This window comes from Macaca mulatta, chromosome 11, assembly GCF_049350105.2.
Source record: "Macaca mulatta isolate MMU2019108-1 chromosome 11, T2T-MMU8v2.0, whole genome shotgun sequence".
In the NCBI taxonomy this organism is placed as follows: Eukaryota; Metazoa; Chordata; class Mammalia; order Primates; family Cercopithecidae; genus Macaca; species Macaca mulatta.
In genome coordinates this window covers 130,370,592-130,387,684 of record NC_133416.1, presented here as the reverse complement: position 1 = coordinate 130,387,684, position 17,093 = coordinate 130,370,592, and the positions used below count along the sequence as shown (strand labels likewise).

Below are 17,093 nucleotides of genomic sequence, written 5' to 3'. Positions count from 1 at the left end.
GCCCCAGGGTGCCATCTGCCCCATGGCCCTGCCCTGTCCCCTCTTTCCAGGTCATGAGGCATGACAACTCCAGCATCTTGGAGCTGGATGGCAAAGAGGTGTCGGTGTTCACCCCCTCCAAGCCAAGGGAGAAGTGGCAGCGCAAGCGGACCCACGTGAAGCTGCGGGTGAGGGTCCCCCGGGCGCCCAGGCCCCCACGCTGTCACCCTGTCACCAGCCTCCGTGTCCAGATGAGGAAACTGAGTTGCAGGGAAGCCTGCAGTCTTATGTACCTTCCAGGGCCATGAGGCTGGAGCTGTCAGCCCACTTCACAGACAGGGAAGGCAGCAAGGCTTCCTAGTTTTTTCCAAGGCCACGCCATCGTGTCTGATCCAGACTTGGATGTGGGCTGTGCAGCTCATAGCTCAAGCCGGCCCCTCAGGCCCACAGAGCTTGAGCAGAACACAGGCACCTGGGGTGCCCTCTGACCCCCTGACCCGGGCTTGCTGCTCCCTCCACAGAATGTGACGGCCAACCACCGGATCAATGATGCCCTCGCCAATGAGGACGGCCCCCAGGTTCTGACGGGCAGGTTCATGTATGGGCCCCTGGACATGGTCACCCTGACTGGGGAGAAGGTAAGGACACGGCGGGTAGGGGTAACATGGAGGGACTTTGGGGAGCTCCCTGCTGCCCTCTGGCCGGGGTGCAGGGGGTGGGGAGGCCAGACACAGCCAGCCCGTGACCAGCCTGCTGGGCCCAGGTGGATGTGCACATCATGACCCAGCCACCCTCGGGCGAGTGGCTCTACCTGGATACGCTGGTGACCAACAACAGTGGGCGTGTCTCCTACACCATCCCTGAGTCGCACCGCCTGGGCGTGGGTGTCTACCCCATCAAGATGGTGGTCAGGTATATGCCTGCACTGGGTGGGCGGGGTGGGCAGGGCGATGCTCTGGGTGGTTCTGATGAGCACCCCACCACCTGCCAGGGGAGACCACACGTTTGCCGACAGCTACATCACTGTGCTGCCCAAGGGCACGGAGTTCGTGGTCTTCAGCATCGACGGCTCCTTTGCCGCTAGCGTGTCCATCATGGGCAGCGACCCCAAGGTGCGGGCCGGGGCCGTGGACGTGGTGCGGTGAGTGGCCCGGAGGGGCAGAAAAGGGCTGTAGCAAGGTGTGTGGGCTCAGGGGCTCCTGCTAGCCAAGTGGAGGAGGACAGGGGAACCTCTGTGGGGGACGCTTGGCTCAGGCACTGGGCCTTGATGACCTCAGTTCAGAGCCCGGCACCCCCAATTATCAGCTATGTCACCTTGGGCAAGCGATGTCATTTCTCAATGTCGGCTTTCAATTCCCGCATCTGGAAAGTGAGGCTGGTAAGCCAGGGACACCACAGCAGGGGCATCTGCCGCCCGGTGCAAGCACCTGAGGGCCTGCTGCGGCACCGTCATTGTCACCATTGTCATCGTCACTGTCTGAGCTCTATCAGATGTGCTTTCCAATGGCCCAAGTGGGCCCTGGCTGGGCAGGAGACAGGGAGGCCCAGGAGCGAGGAAGGGGTGGCCATGAGACACCCAGGCCTGCCCCTCACCCCCAGGCACTGGCAGGACCTGGGCTACCTCATCATCTACGTGACGGGCCGGCCCGACATGCAGAAGCAGCGGGTGGTGGCGTGGTTGGCCCAGCACAACTTCCCCCACGGCGTGGTGTCCTTCTGTGACGGCCTGGTGCATGACCCGCTGCGGCACAAGGCCAACTTCCTGAAGCTGCTCATCTCCGAGGTGGGGCCCGGGAGGATGGGGGCAGGACGGGTGGCGGCAGAGGGACCATGGTGCCCGTGCCCATGCCAGTCTCCCCACAGCTGCACCTGCGTGTGCACGCGGCCTACGGCTCCACCAAGGACGTGGCTGTCTACAGCGCCATCAGCCTGTCCCCCATGCAGATCTACATCGTGGGCCGGCCTACCAAGAAGCTGCAGCAGCAGTGCCAGGTGAGCAGGCGCATTGTAAGGCGGGTGCAGGCGGGCAGCTCAGGGAGCCCCGGCCTGTGACAGCCGTCCTCACTGCCCCCGCAGTTCATCACGGACGGCTATGCAGCCCACCTGGCGCAGCTGAAGTACAGCCACCGGGCGCGGCCTGCTCGCAACACAGCCACCCGCATGGCGCTGCGCAAGGGCAGCTTCGGCCTGCCTGGCCAGGGCGACTTCCTGCGTTCCCGGAACCACCTGCTTCGCACCATCTCGGCCCAGCCCAGCGGGCCCAGCCACCGGCACGAGCGGACACAGAGCCAGGCAGATGGCGAGCAGCGGGGCCAGCGCAGCATGAGCATGGCGGCCGGCTGCTGGGGCCGCGCCATGACTGGCCGCCTGGAGCCGGGGGCGGCCACGGGCTCCAAGTAGGGCACCGTGAGTGCAGTGCGAGGTCTCCATGGTGCTAGGAGGCCTGGCCTGGGTACATGCAGAGACGTGGGCCCGGGAGCTTGTCCCAGGGCCTTGCAGAGGACACGGGCCACACCACACAGTGCTCCCTGCCCTGCCTCACGTCCTCGGGCCTGACGGGTCCAGCTTGTCATGGAAGCTGGCAGGGACCACCAGCCCCACGATGGCAGAGGGACCAGGACTCCCCACTCAGACTGGCCTGGGAGGCTCTCCCAGACATTTTGCCCTGCGTGGATCTCCAAGTGTCCTGGTGCCAGGTGTGGGCCCAAGCCCAGCCTGTCACATCCCCATTCACTGGCCACCCTCACTCCCAGGTCCCCTCCCATTTGGTAGCAGCTCCAACAGGGGTCCAGCCTGCATCTTGTTAACTCGAGTTTCTCAACTGTCCAACCTCACTGGTTTTGCACTGATTTTTGAGAGCGGAGACCCATTACCACCTCCTATGGCTACAGACCCGTTGACATGCATGAAACTCAGTACCTGCTGACCCAGGACCTACAACCACACTGAAGGCTCCAGTGCGGCAGAGCCTCGTGCAAGCAGGAGAGAAAGGCCATATCTTAATTTCTGCGCCCCGGACCCTGCCCACCTGTCCGCCTGCCCTGCCTGGAGCCCAGGCCAGTGTTGTTTCCAGCCTCAGGCCACGGGCTGGACGGGCCTGGCCGCCTCTTCCGCTCCCTGCCATCAGTCAAGGCCGCCCGCCCACGTTTCTACGCCTTTCTACTTCTCAATCTGATTTCTATGAGGTTTTTTTAAATGAGCAATCCTTGGCTGCTTCCTTTTCTTAACTCTTTCAGTACTGAGAGCAGCCCCTCCACACTGAAAACACCCAGCACTGTGACGGAGTCCAGCCTGGTTCTGGGTCCCGTGGGCCCTGCTCCTGCCCACTCAGCGAGGCATGGGCTCCTTGCCTCACCCGCCCCCGGCAATCCCACTGAATTTCTACTCTGGGGTGGGTGGGGCACACACTTCGGTTTTTTTAACGCCAATTCCGTTTTCATGCCGAATCTAAGAAGCCACAACTTGCTTTGTCAGCTTCAGGGCAGGCAGCCATGACTTCATTTCTTGCTTGAACAAGGACCATGCTGTCCTGCACGCTGGGTCTGACCGTCTGCCCTCTCTCCCCAGCACCAAGCGTACCTTGGCTGTGGCGCTCAATGGCCAGCTCCAGTGGCCCCTCTGCTGCTCCTCGGCTTTCCCTGAGGCGGGAGAGCCTGCCTGGCCTTTGTCCAGCGAACAGGCTACGTCCCCAAGAAGCTACGGCCGACCTGGGCCTGGCGTTGGGCCGCGTGGACGGGGCTGGGGAGGTGCACAGAGTGATGTTAACTTTTTCTTGTGTGTAGATATGTACAGCCAAAGGGTCGTGTAAATGTTCTGCAAAAGTGGGTCTATACAGAGTGAAAGCTATTTATTTTGTGCAGAGAAAAATGTCTGGAGGGATGGAACCTTCAGGGTTTATTCATATTTAAGATGTAGCTTTTTGTTGTTGTTTCAGGCATTATGTATAAAGCAACGATTATTTTATGGACCAAGTTTTCATGTAACTGTTGCAGTGAAAGTGCAATATCTGACACCCCTGCTCCCAGCGGGAAGTCGCTTGGCCCGACAATCACAGCCCCGGTCAGGGGCCCTGTGGCCAGTGCCTCCTCCACTCTCGGCCCCACCTCATCCTGTCTTGCCTGCTGCCCCGGTGACCAGCCATCCAGAGAAGCACCTGGAAGAGTCTCGGGCCTTCCTGCAATAAAGGCCGGGAGGCCCTGTGGGCATTGGGCTCAGCCTCTCCCTAGGGGGCAGCTCCCCTACGGCTCCTCGGCTCCTCGCTCCCCACCTGCCTGCCCAGCCGCCAGCCATGCCAAGGACAACAGCAATAGTCCCCTGGGGCTCTCCCAGCGGCCCTCAGCCATAGATGGCGAGGTGGGCAGCCCGCCCCCCATGGGAAGTTTCTTCTGTATCCAGGTCTGCTTTCCTCCTCCCTTCAGATTCCTTTTGGCACATTCTCCTCTTGAGGAAGCACCAGTCTTTCTGAAACTGAGAGAGGGAGGGCAACGTCCTTTAAAAATACCAAAAATGTTTACAGAGTTGGGTGCTGAGCTGCAGGGCTCAGGCCTGACCAGTCATAACCAAAGGGTGAGGCAGGCCTTGCTGACTGCCACCCCCAGGCCTGTTAGAATAGAAGCCTTAGTCCCACTCCCACCACACCCCCAGGCCCCAGGCCCCACCACCTGCCTTCTCTTTGATTTCTAAAGAGGGATTCAGCAGAGACCCCCACCCCTCCCTGGCTCGGTCTGAGTCCCACTGCCCGCCCCATCACAGCCTTCACGTCTCAGCCCCTCCTGTCTGGTCTGTCCATGTGCCATCTGTCTCTCTGGGCCATGTGTGAGCAGCATCCCCACTCTCCCCACCCGTCCCTGCTGTCCCTGCATCATTGGGCCTGAGTGTGCTCTGTATACAACGTCATGTCTGTTACACCAATTAAAGAAGCGGGAAGGCTTCCTTCTGGGTCTCTTTACTGCACTGGCGACCGTGGGGCATGGTGGGATGGGGGCATGGAACAGTAACGCTAGTGACATTCACAGTGACACCAACACATTCATGCAGGGCTGACTCTGGGCCTAGCCTGATTCTAGCTCCTTCCTGGGCTGGAACTCAGTTTGCCCTCACAGACCCCCCGTGAAGCGGGTGCTGTGAGCCTCCCTGCTTCAGAATGGAGGACACAGCTGGGCAGTAGGAGCCAGGCCTCCCACACAGGCCACCCGGCCCCAGCACCTGGCTCTGCACTGTTGTGATCTGTGGAATGAACATGGCAGGGGAAGCTGTCCCTCTCCATGCCTCAGGGCATGGCATTTCAGAGCCAGCTCTCTGGGTTTGGGGTTCAGCTGGCATGGGGTCTGGTCCAGGCAGGCTGACCTGAAGATGAGGAGGGCTCAGGCGCTGGTGTGGCCTGTGCTCACTACCACCAGAGGACACCCCAGCTTTTCCCGAAAGCTCCCGGAGCCCTTGTTTTCCCCTGGCAGTCATGTAGCACCCTTCCCTCCCCCTCAGCACAAAAAGCCACAGAACAGAGAAAGTCTCTAACCAGAGAACCTTTAATAGCTTAGAAGTGTCGCTGTTTCAGATGGGGGTGCCGAGCAGGCTGGTGACCCCATCCTCCACCCCCTGCCCCTGAGAAGAGGCTGGGCTGGGCCAGAGGCCAATCCACGGGGAAAAGGCCACCAGCACTCATCAGGCTTCCCACTGGCACCCTGAAGCCTGCCCAGGCCGGGTCGCCAGCACCGTCCACAGGCCTTGGCCAGCCGGGGCCCTCAGGGAAGCAACCCAGCTCGCATCTGGAAGGCCAGGCCGTCCCCGCGGGTGGCTTGCTGGGGAAGAAAGCACACAGGAGGAGGGGGATATCACAAACAGAGCTGGGGGTGGATGGCAGGCAGAGGGGCCACACCCACCTTGTTGATCTCTCTGTGTCGTTCTTTGGTTACGATTTCCTCTAGGACCTCACCATCTCCCTTAATTAGCCTGGGGGTGGGAGGGTCTCCATTCAGCAAGGAATAGGCAGCTCCCCTAATGCCAAAGGAGCAGAACCAGAAGCAGCCGGCAGAGGGTTCCCAGGCTCCTGCCCCGCAGCCTTGAGTGGGCAGACTCTGGGCCCTCACCCACTCTCCCTGATAAAGGCAGCCGAGCTGGGCTCCACCTTGACAGCCTCAGCCCCGCCAACAACAGCCCTTTGAAAAGCCTCCTCCAGGCCCTTCCAGCCCCTACAACTGCTTACTCGCAGTGATGGTTTTTTGCCCACATCTGGCCTTTTTCAGGCAGCAGCACCCCCACCCGGCCCGGCTCCTCACATCTTCGGCCAACACTCCCAGACCCCGCGGTGTAAGTCAGGCCGAGGGCTCCCCACCTGGTGCGCCCCGTCTCGGGGTCCACCACCTTGCGGATTATGCTCTGCCGGGCATCCCACTCCTCCTTGGTCATGGGCTTCATGGCCTGGATTCGGGACTTCTGCTCATCCGTCAGGACTGGAAGGGAAGATGGAGGTGGTGGCCAGGCCTTGGGAAGGGACCTTCTCCCTCTCAGGTGCTGGGCAGCACAGTACCTGGGCCATCCTCTTCCTCCCCAGCTGATCGGTGCCACTGGTCCAGCGAGGGGCCCGGCAGAGCCTCCACTTGCTGTGCTTCCACCTTCTCCTTGCCCTTCTTCTTCAGCTTCTTCTTCTTCTTCTTCCTCCTCCTCTTCTTGTCCTTGTACTTCCCCCGCTTCTTCCGGCCATCACTGGAGGAAGAGGAGGAGGACGAGGAGGAAGAAGAGCTAGAACTGGAAGAGGAGGAGGAGGAGCTGGATCGTGGTCTCCTCCGGGCCTTGTGCTTGCTTCTCTCTGTGATGCAGGGAGAAGGTGAGGCTAGAAGGCCAGGAGGGGAAGAGGTAAACCTTCGTCCCCTACTCTGGCCTGGGGCAGGCACAGACCATCTACAGGGTGAGCGCCTCCTGCGGGGCTTTCCAGAACACAGATGGAGCTTCCCGGAGGAGCCCCTTCCCGGCTCCCGTGGCGCCTGGCCCTCACATCTCAGGCCCGGATGCACAGAGGCATGACTGAGCGTCCCCGACCGCTGCTCGCCCCGACTTCCCCGGGAAATGGCTGTGCCTCCTCTCCCCGATGCCTGTGGTCCTCACCCTCCGCCCCGAGGGCCGTGCTGGCCTTGCGACCTTGGGATGCGGAGGCGTCCTTCCTGCTCTTCTTCTTTCTCTTTTCCGACCCCCGTCCCCGGGACCGGCTGCGACTCCTCGAGCGCTTGCGGGAGCCGACGTGAGCCATGGCGCCGCGGGCTAGCGACGGGGAGGAAGCGCTTGAGCCGAAGCCCCCCAAGCCGGCCACGGGCGGGCTCCAAGGGCGGCTCTAGCGGGGTTGGGGCCTCGCGGCGCCCAGTACCCGTCACCGCCCCGGGAAAATAAGCGACCCTCACCCACCCCCAATGCTGGGGACTCCGGCTTCTCATACCGACTCCAGTTCCCGCAGCGGCGCCTATTAAGGGCGCGCCCCCACCCGGAGGCCCCACGCCCGCGCACCCGGCTTGGAGCCCCTGGGAACCAGCCGCAGTCCGCCGCGAGTGGCGTGTGGGGCGCTTTCCCGCGCTCTCCTACCCTCCAGCCTAGCGCCCTCGCCGCCTCAAGGGGTCCCCTGGGGCTGTTCCGTTCCCACCTTGACCGCCCTGCGGGCCGGACAGCCCGCCCCACGCCTTCTCGAGAGGAAGCGGCGGCGAGAAGGCTTCCGGCCGGGGCGCTGCGCTGGAGGCTGTCCGGCCGGGAAGCGCGGCGCCACTGCCTTTCGTTCTGACGCCCCAGGTTCCGTTTTGGGCGCGCCCACCTCCCGCAGAGGCAAGGAGGGGCGCCGGGGCGAGGCCGTGCGCTGCAGCCTAGCGCCGGCCCTCGAGCTCCGCAGCCCCTCAGGCCTGTGTCTGCCGAAGCTGCGCCCGCTTCCAAGGCTGCCCTTTCGGTGCGCTCCCGCAGCACCCACGCCCCCGGTGCCCTGGGAAGAAGGCGACCCTCGCGCGCGCCGCCCTCCTCCCCGGCTGGTGCTGTCTTCTCCGTACGACTGTGAGCTCCAGAGTGAGACGCCCGGGTCTTTCCGACGAGCCCACCCAGTGACTCAGAGGTCGCAAACTCGTGTCCGTAGGGGCCAGAGAGATCTTGGCAGTGAGCGCGGGCATGGACCCAGGCCCATCCGGAGGGAAGCCGGGATTCTGCTCCAGCTGATCCGTGCAACAGGGGCATGGGGCTGGTGGCCCCACCTTCCCAGGGAGACCGAACTCAAGACTGCAATATGGAAGCCCCCTGATTTTCAAATGTGTAACCCAAATCGTGGCTGTGCGCTTCATCCGATTTCAGGCCCCCAATAGCAACTCTTCCACAATAATGACAGCCGCAAACACAAAGGGCTCTTGCAAAGCACTTTATATAGATACATCGGCGTATCTGACTCTCAAAACAGCTCTAGGAAGTAGGTGCTAAATGCGGAAACCAAGGCACCAAAAGGCAAAGGCTCATCCAGAGCCACACAGCTGGAAGTGGCAGCAGCAGAGTGGGAACCCAGGCAGCCTGGCTCCTGGCCCTGCCATTCCCCCTCTGCCATCTAGAAGATGCTACTGGTGGCCCACCGAGCCACTGGGGGGGATGCCTGCTGCTGAGGGTTCACATCTGTGCTGTCTCTGGAAGCTTCCCTTGGCTACTGGAAGGTACCCTGCCCTGGAGATAAGTGCATGGGAAGTTACTCACCCCTCTCTGGCCTCCTCATCTGGGAGCCAACCGATGGTGTGGGCACACTGTGGTACTGTGGGCTGTGCCTGGAGCTCTTTGCGGGTCCTGCTGAGGCTGGACTTCCTCTGAAGCCACCTCCTTGCCCAGCTGCTCCCTCCCCTCCCCTGCTTCCCTCACTCCCTTGCCGAAGCCTCATTCCACACTCTGCTTCCGACAAACCTGAACTAAGGCAGCCTGTTTGCCCAGAGGATGACCCAGAAGCTGGCACAGCCTCGAGCCAAGAAATGCGGTAGGCTGCGGGGAGTTTATTTCTGCCCCCAGCCCAAGGCGACAGAGCCCTCACCTGCCCTGCCACCCCCACACTGGGCCCAAGCAGCCTCAGGTGAGCGCACACACATCCACCGCGGTCGGCTCCTCTCTGGTGAAGCCATCACTGAAGCCCTCATCATCCACCAGGTCGGGCTCACAGCGGCACATGGGACAGAGGCGGTTGCGCACGGCAGAGGCTCGGAGCCAGACGACGAGGTTCCAACGCTCACCAGTGCCCAAGGGCCGGGCCCCATGTAGCTGGCCGCCACGGTGGAGAACACCCTGGCCCACCACGTGCTCCACCTCCAGGGGCTCCGTCAGGGCTGTGGGTGCCTGCAGATGGCACGGCTCAGGCCTGGGCACTCACAGCTGCCCCAGGTCCTGCCGCATGGGTCACACACTCACCTGGAAGAGGCCCCCAAAATACAGGGCGCCCCCTGTGAAGACCTTGCCCAAGGCCACATTGAGGGTGAGCTCGGCATTATCATAGTGGCAGCCCAGCTCGAGGTCCTGGCCCAGTGCGTATTTGACCACAAAGGCCCGGTGGCTGTCGAGCCGGCCCCCGCCACAGTCGGGGTACAGCAGGGCCATCAGTGGCTGCAGGAAGCGCTCCCGCAGTGGTGTCATCAGCGGCTCGTCCAGTCCGAGCTCGTGCAGCAGCACCTGGGAGGGGATTCCTGGGGTCAGCAAGGAAACTAGGGGGCTGCAACCCTGGGCTTCCACTCCGCCGTGATCCCACTGTGACCTTTCGCAGCCCGGGCAGGCAGCCCATCTGCAGCACCTCCAACACTGCCTCCTGACCTCAGCCACCCCCTCCTCTGCCACTGGCCAGGCCTCACCCACCCCGTAGTTGTTCATGGTGTTGGGCCTCCCCTTAGGCATGTCCGACTGCTCGAAGTGCTCCAGCTCTTCCAGCAGGGCCTGGCAGAAGGGTGCTGTGAACACAGGCACCCGGTAGATGCGCTTCTCCCCTGTGGAAGGAGGGATGGTCTGTTGGCCTGAATGTGGCTGTGGGCCGGCCAAGCCTGGGCTTCAGTCTTCCCGTGAACCATGTGAGTCTGGGCATGTCTGTTCACTCCCCCAAGCCTCAGTTTCATCACCTGTGCCATGGGGATAAGGCCCTCGCTTTTCAGGGCTGTTGTGATGACTGAAGTAACATGAGGAGCAGGGGAGGCTGATTCCCATGCCCCCCTACTTATGCCCGGAACCATTCCCCAGACTCCACAAGTGTCCACAGGGCTGGCCCTGGGAGCTCCCATATGGGTCCTGAGGCCCATAGAGGGAAAGGAAGTAGCCCAGCGACACCTGGCAGGCCAGTGACGGCCAAGCTGGGATCACAGAGCCAACTTCAGGCTCTCTGCACCTCCTTTCACCTGATGAGCCACCGAGGTCTGTACCCCAACTCAGAAGTGGCTCTGGGAGCCTCTGTCCCCCAGCAGGAAGGCCAGGAGAGGCTGTTCTTTCTTGCTGGGTCCTGGAGGGGGAAGAAGCCAGGCTGAGAATGGAAACCTAAACATTTCTTGGCAGATGCACCAGTGCCCAGGGGTGCAGGGCTAGTGTGCCCCCGATGGGGCCACCTCGCAGCCTGGGCCCTGCCCCAGCCAACAGCCTCAGCACAATCTCAGCTGCCGGGGAGTGGAAGGCAATGAGGAGAGCACCCCCAGGCTGGGAGGAGGGGAGTTCCTTCCACCCATGCCCCCTAACAAAGCACAGCCTCCATGAGGGGAAACATATCTGTCTCCCACAGGAGCCCCTAGCCCAGGCTATCAGTGCCAGTAAGAGGAAACACTTTCCAAACACTAGGTACGGGCCTGTGTCAGGCACTCTATGTAGATTAACTCACTTGATCATCACGGTGCCTTAAGAAAGGGGGTTACTGTTGCTCCCATTTTACAGATGAGGAAACTGAGTCACAGAGGTTAAACAATACGCAAACCTCCCTTGCCCAGCATTTCCTGCTGGGTTTAGCCAATAAGTAAGCCCAGCAGGAAATCCAAAGGTAAGAGGAGAAATGGGGCATTTTTTGCCCTACTTGGAGTCTGGCATGGCTCCAGGCCTCTGCCCAGAGCCACAACTCCAGGTGGTAACTGCTCCCTCCCGTTGCCAGCCCTGGGGGGCGGGGCTTTGCCATTCCTTACTGGTCCCTTTACCCTGCCCACACCTGTCTCAGTGGTCCCTTTAAGATCTTGGATCGGCCGGGCGCAGTGGCTCAAGCCTGTAATCCCAGCACTTTGGGAGGCCGAGGCGGGCGGATCACGAGGTCAGGAGATCAAGACCATCCTGGCTAACATGGTGAAACCCCGTCTCTACTAAAAAAGACACAAAAACTAGCCGGGCGAGGTGGCGGGCGCCTGTAGTCCCAGCTACTCGGGAGGCTGAGGCGGGAGAATGGCGTAAACCCGGGAGGCGGAGCTTGCAGTGAGCTGACATCCGGCCACTGCACTCCAGCCTGGGCGACACAGCGAGACTGTCTCAAAAAAAAAAAAAGATCTTGGATCAGCCTTGTTTCAGTGTGCCAGCTGTCCCACACTTGACACAAATACCTACTATTTGCTGGATGAGGGCACGAAGGAAGGTGTGAAGGAAGGAATGAAGATACCAGGCTCATGGCAGGTATTGAATGAATGCAGATGTCCTGTTCCTGGCAGGCTGGTCCCACTGACCCTTCCAGCTCCTGCTGCTTTGGTTTTTGGAGGCAGAGATGGTGGCTGGAGGGACCCCAGTATCCCACACCCAGGTTTCCCAGGCTGCCATCCCCTGGTCCTGCCAGGTCTCAGGGCTAGGACCTCACCTGATACTGTCTCCAGCCGCTGGAGAAGGCCCTTGAGGTCTGCGCCCGGGGACACACTGTACTCAGCCGCGGCCAGAAACTCGGGGGCCAGAGCTGCATCCTGGGGGCAGAACACACCAGCTATGGGACAGGCAGCCCCTCAGCCCTGGATGCTGCCTCCTCTTTCCAGTACCGGCCTTCAAGCACTCTGGCTGGCTGGTACCTGCAGTGAGTCATAGACCTCAGGCCGCGCTGGGTGGTAGGAACTCGCGATGAGGGCTTTCCTAGCCGCTGACTCCGGCCCGAGCCGCTGCCGCCGCTCCACCTCCTGCTCCAGCTGGGGTGGCACAAGGCTGTTACCAGGTGGGGCCTCCCATCCTCCTGAGGCCACTGTACAGATGAAGAAACTGAAGCCCAGGAACGCCAGACAGGGCCCAGGCTGGAAGCCAAGTCTAGCCTACACTCCTGAATCTATCTGTGTCAATTGCAAGTTCCAGATTGTTAGCTGAAAGGGACTTCTAGAAGGAGACCCATCCTGTTTCAGGCTGCCCAACCTGAGCCTAGCTGGGATGAGAACCCCTAGATGTACCTCAACCATCTGGGCCCACACAGGGGAGGGAGACAGTCATGGCCAAGTCCTGTGTTCCAGAGGCTGCTGAGGACTCTCCTGGGAAGCTTCCCACCACTGACTCCAGGGGAAGGGGGAGGAGGGGTGGGTCAGCAACCCTGGCAGCAGCCTGCGGGGTATGTGGGAAGGTGTGAGGAGCCCAGGGGTCTGGAAGCCACGGCTAGGATCGCATCCGCTCCTGCTGTAAAAGCTTGGGCAAGTGGCCGGGCGCGGTGGCTCACACCTGTAATCCCAGCACTTTGGGAGGCCGAGGAGGGTGGATCACGAGGTCAGGAGATCGAGACCATCCTGGCTAACATGGTGAAACTCTGTCTCTATTAAAAAATACAAAAAATTAGCCGGGCTTGGTGGCGGGCACCTGTAGTCCCCACTACTCGGGAGCCTGAGGCAGGAGAATGGCGTGAACCCGGGAGGCGGAGCTTGCAGTGAACCGAGATCGCGCCACTGCACTCCAGCCTGGGCGACAGAGCAAGACTCCATGTCAAAAAAAAAAAAGCTTGGGCAAGTGATCCTTCTTTAAGCCTCACCTTCTCAATCCAAAATGAGGGTGGTGCTTGTGCTTATCTCGCAGAGGTGTTAAGAACGGCATGACTAGGCAACTCAGCATTTCCCCTTCTCTCTCCTGGTGCCAAGACCCAGGTGTGGAGGGATGAGTGGGGGGCAGGAAGGAGGAAAGTGAGGGCCTAAGTGATCCTTCAGGGATCAGGGACTGAGGCTAGGGGACCCCTCAAGCTGCGGACACAAATCTAACAAGGAGGAGCTGTGCAGGGGCAGGGGACTGGTACCTCTGCTAACAGCTGCTGGAAGTCCTTGGCGCTAACACAGCCTCGGTTGCGCAGGATCTGGGAGCAGAAAGAACACTGAGCATTAATGTACGCCCTTAGGAAGTCCCTTCACTCTCTAAGCCTCAGTTTCCCCTGCTTAAAATGGGGAGAGGAGCCCCAACCTCAAAGGATCATGGAGAGGATGAACTCCGGAACCTTGTCAAGCTGACGGCAGGGCTCCGGGCTGGTGTTGCTATAAGGTGGCAAGCTGAGCCCGGCCCTGTCCTAAGCCCTCTACATGCGTGTTCATTCCTTCCTCACAACCTCACAGAGAGATACTATTACCCCTTTAAGGTGAGAAAACTGAGGCACAGAGAGGCCGTCATTCTTGTATTTAAGGATGCGGTGCGCGCCGAAGGGAAGCAAACGACCTTGGGGACGAACTTCCCTCCGCCACTGCCCCTCTCTGCCCACTGCTCCGTAGGGACAACAGCGGCCACTCACCGGGCCGTAGTCCCGGAGCAGCTGCTGCTCGCCTCGGAAGCGCACGTGCAGCCCATAGCGCGCCACGTACAAGTTATCCGTGTAGAAGCAGGCGCAGCGGCAGAAGCGCCGCGGAGCCGCCACCGTCGCCATAGTGAAGCGCCCACGGCCCTGCCCGCTTCCGCAGGGGCACTTCCGGGTACGCCCCAACCGCGGGAGGTGCGGAACCAGCGGCCAAGGGGCCGCTGTAAGTTCCCAAGGGCGGAAAAGGACGAAGATGCACCTCGCCAGGAAACGGTCTGCGGAGAAAGATGCTCCTGGGACGGGTTGGGACCGGCGGCCCCCTCGTTCCGCCTCTCAGTTTTCCCACCACGAGGCAGGGACTAATGGCTCCACTTTACAGACAGCTGAACTGGGTCGCGCGTTCACAGGACGGGGAGAGGGAGGGACTCGGAGCCCCAAGGCCTTTGACTTAAACGTCGGCCCCTCTTCTGCTCGGAGCCTGTGGAGAACCGGCCGAGCCCACGGGGAAGGCTGAGGACAGTTTAAAGAGCTCGGAGGTCCTACTAGTTGCCGCCGCTGCTTCAATCATCCAGACCTGTGCGTTTGAGTTTGGATTTAGCATCTACCCCGGGTCCCTGCCTGGCGCTTCCGGTCCCTCCGCCACAGTCTCTTGGAGTACCTCAGATTGCTCCAGTGAGTGTCTCCGCTAAAACGTTCCGCCTCGCGTTACTTCCGGTGGCGTTCCCAATGGACGCGGGAGGGCGGGGTCAGATGTGGGATGGCGACGGGGCGTGGTCTCACCGCGGCCAACAAATGACAAGTCCTGCAGACCGAGCCTCTTCGTCCCCGCACCTTTGCTCAGTGATCTGCCAGCATTAAACCTTTGAGCTAGGTACTATTACATCGCCGTGTTACAGATGGGGAAACTGAGACCCAGAGAGGCACAGGGACCCACCGCAGGTCACACATCCAGTAAGGGACAAATATGGCGTTTGAACCCAACAGCCTGCCCTCTGAGTTCCCCAGTTCACCACCACAGGGCTTCTGGGAGTGGTGGGAGTATGTGGGATTTGGGGTTTTCTCGTGCAGAGCTGCCCGGCCCGAGAAGGTGTTTAAAGTTTTACAGTCGTCTTGATTGCCCAGTGATAGCGAGAGGCCCTGCTATCTAGGAAAGGATCCATTTCTCCTGCTCAGTGGTCATTACCCGCCTAACTGCCCTTTTTCCCCAGGAGGCCCAGAGCAGGTCGGCTCCCCAGCCAGCCACCAGGCAGGCCTGGCACATGCAGTACCCCACCCCATCCTCACCCCCTCTCCCTTTGCAGCAGTTTGCAAGATGAGCGTGTACTATGTATCAGTTTATTTATTTACTTATTTATTTTTTGAGATGGAATTTCACCCAGGCTATAGTGCAGTAGCGCTATCTCGGCTCACTGCAACCTCTGCCTCCCGGATTCAAGCAATTTTCCTGCCTCAGCCTCGCCGAGTAGCTGGGATTATAGGCACGCGCCACCACGCCCAGCTAATTTTTTTGTTTTTTGTTTGTTTGTTTGTTTGTTTTGAGACGGAGTCTTACTCTGTCGCCCTGGCTGGAGTGCAGTGGCGCGATCTCGGCTCACTGCAAGCTCCGCCTCCCGGGTTCACACCATTATCCTGCCTCAGCCTCCTGAGTAGCTGGGACTACAGGCGCCCCCCACCACGCCCGGCTAATTTTTTTTTTTTTTTTTTTTTGTATTTTTAGTAGAGACAGGGTTTCACCGTGTTAGCCAGGATGGTCTCAATCTCCTGACCTCGTGATCCAGCCGCCTCGGCCTCGGCCTCCCAAAGTTCTTGTATTTTAGTAGAAATGAGATTTCGCCATGTTGGCCAGGCTGGTCTGGAACTGAGACCACAGCGCCCGGCCTGCTAATCAGTTTAGATTGGCCCTCTCCATGGACCCCCTCCCCCTTCCAGACACTCTGGGCTCAGTCACCACAGGGAGCAGCAGCGAGAAGAATATTTACCAGAAAGTACTGAATCAACGTGTGCTGCCAGCCAGCACTGACATCTTTGCTGACTGCTTAAGGTATTATTATCCCCATTTTACAGATAAGGAAACTGAGGCTCAGTGGTATAGGAACCTATCTAGAGTCATAAACCTAGTGAATAGCAGAACCAGAATTAGAACGCTCTGGAATTAGAGTATTCTGATTCCAGAGTGGCACGTATATGTGTATGTGAATGTATGTACATGAATGTGTAATCAAATGTATATGTTTGTATATGTGTATATATACACATACTTTAAAAATTGACACAGAGGCCGGGTGCGGTGGCTCAAGCCTGTAATCCCAGCACTTCGGGAGGCCGAGACGGGCGGATCACGAGGTCAGGAGATCGAGACCATCCTGGCTAACACGGTGAAACCCCGTCTCTACTAAAAATACAAAAAAAATAAGCCGGGCGAGGTGGCGGGCGCCTGTAGTCCCAGCTGCTCGGGAGGCTGAGGCAGGAGAATTGCGCGAACGCGGGAGGCGGAGCTTGCAGTGAGCGGAGATCTGGCCACTGCACTCCAGCCTGGGCGACAGGGCGAGACTCCGTCTCAAAAAAAAAAAAAAAAAAAAAAAAAATTGACATAGAGGCCAGGCATGGTGGCTCACGCCTGTAATCCTAGCACTTTGGGAGGCTGAGGCCAGCGGATCACCTGAGGTCAGGAGTTCGAGACCAGCCTGGCCAACATGGTGAAACTTCATCTCTACTAAAAATACAAAAATTAGCCAGGCATGGTGGCGTGCCCCTGTAATCCCTGGTACTTGGGAGGCTGAGGCAGGAGAGTCACTGGAGCCTAGGAGATGGAGGTTGCAGTGAGCCGAGATCACACCACTGCCCTCCAGCCTGGGTGACAGAGTGAGACTCCATCTCAAAAAAATAAATAAATTAGCCGGGCATGGTGGCAGGCTCCTGTAATCCCAGCTGATCAGGAGGCTGAGGCAGGAGAATCGCTTGACCCTGGGAGGTGGAGGTTGCAGTGAGCTGAGTTCATGCCATTGCACTCCAGCCTGGGAGACAGAGTGAGACTCCATCGCAAAAGTAATAATAATAAAGCTTCTATAAACATCTGTGGACAGGTGTTTCTGTAGACGTAAATGTTTAATTCCTCTGGGTAAATATCACGAAGTGTGATTGCTTGATCATGTAGTAAGAATATAGTTAGTTTTATAAAAAAAACCTGCCGAACTGCCTTCCTCCCTGACTGTACTGTTTTGCATCCCCCGCAGTGATGAATGAGGGTTCCTGTTGCTCCTCATCGTTGACAGAGTTTGGTGTTGTCAGTGCTCCAGATCTCAGCTATTCTAGGATGTGTGTATTGATACCACATTGCTGTTTTAATTTGCATTTCCTTGATGGCATATGGCATGGAGTGTTTTTTCTTTATTTTTTTCTTTTTTTTTTTTTCTGAGACAGGGTGTGTCGCCCAGGCTGGAGTTCAGTGGTATGA

At 59.5% G+C, this 17,093-nt stretch overlaps 4 protein-coding genes across 72 annotated transcripts in view; 2 read left to right on the top strand and 2 right to left on the bottom strand.

Annotated features, from left to right (window-relative positions):
* PITPNM2 (phosphatidylinositol transfer protein membrane associated 2) overlaps positions 1 to 4,911 on the top strand; it is a 94,368-nt gene extending 89,457 nt beyond the window's left edge. The window contains 7 exon segments of the mRNA XM_077955582.1: positions 51 to 167; positions 501 to 617; positions 743 to 891; positions 971 to 1,120; positions 1,579 to 1,762; positions 1,924 to 1,971; positions 2,056 to 4,911. Coding sequence (XP_077811708.1) covers positions 51 to 167; positions 501 to 617; positions 743 to 891; positions 971 to 1,120; positions 1,579 to 1,762; positions 1,924 to 1,971; positions 2,056 to 2,379 — 1,089 coding nt within the window. The 3' untranslated portion in view covers positions 2,380 to 4,911.
* A 575-nt stretch (positions 4,912 to 5,486) lies between these two features.
* ARL6IP4 (ADP ribosylation factor like GTPase 6 interacting protein 4) lies at positions 5,487 to 8,211 on the bottom strand. Of its 44 annotated transcripts, none has more exons than XR_013401639.1 (7): positions 7,607 to 7,671; positions 7,081 to 7,233; positions 6,506 to 6,808; positions 6,311 to 6,428; positions 5,859 to 5,928; positions 5,647 to 5,777; positions 5,487 to 5,551 (listed from the first exon to the last, which is right to left on the bottom strand). XR_013401639.1 is itself a non-coding variant. In XM_077955686.1 (6 exons), the coding sequence occupies exons 1-6, from the start codon at positions 8,176 to 8,178 to the stop codon at positions 5,721 to 5,723; spliced, it is 681 nt and encodes a 226-aa protein (XP_077811812.1). In that variant the 5' UTR covers positions 8,179 to 8,211; the 3' UTR covers positions 5,487 to 5,720. The 44 variants fall into 44 exon arrangements, 37 of the variants coding, with proteins under 37 accessions (XP_077811812.1, XP_077811799.1, XP_077811806.1 ...); XR_013401640.1 differs by having other exon boundaries at positions 6,506 to 6,784; XR_013401641.1 differs by having other exon boundaries at positions 6,506 to 6,784; positions 7,114 to 7,233.
* A 134-nt stretch (positions 8,212 to 8,345) lies between these two features.
* On the bottom strand, positions 8,346 to 14,300 carry OGFOD2 (2-oxoglutarate and iron dependent oxygenase domain containing 2). Of its 25 annotated transcripts, none has more exons than XM_077955656.1 (9): positions 13,637 to 13,776; positions 13,154 to 13,210; positions 12,592 to 12,682; positions 11,964 to 12,077; positions 11,762 to 11,861; positions 11,518 to 11,650; positions 9,814 to 9,941; positions 9,376 to 9,633; positions 8,947 to 9,303 (listed from the first exon to the last, which is right to left on the bottom strand). In XM_077955656.1, the coding sequence occupies exons 4-9, from the start codon at positions 11,975 to 11,977 to the stop codon at positions 9,040 to 9,042; spliced, it is 897 nt and encodes a 298-aa protein (XP_077811782.1). In that variant the 5' UTR covers positions 11,978 to 12,077; positions 12,592 to 12,682; positions 13,154 to 13,210; positions 13,637 to 13,776; the 3' UTR covers positions 8,947 to 9,039. The 25 variants fall into 25 exon arrangements, with proteins under 25 accessions (XP_077811787.1, XP_077811791.1, XP_001099915.3 ...); XM_077955671.1 differs by having other exon boundaries at positions 11,570 to 11,650; XM_077955658.1 differs by having other exon boundaries at positions 11,518 to 11,647.
* Positions 13,906 to 17,093, top strand: part of ABCB9 (ATP binding cassette subfamily B member 9) — a 50,322-nt gene continuing 47,134 nt past the window's right edge. Inside the window, exon 1 of one of the 2 annotated variants that reach the window (XM_077952729.1) lies at positions 13,906 to 14,311. The gene's annotated coding sequence lies outside the window, so the exon portion shown is untranslated. Of the gene's footprint in view, positions 14,312 to 14,461; positions 14,511 to 17,093 lie in introns of those variants that run through there. The other variant, XM_077952732.1, reaches the window with a different exon arrangement.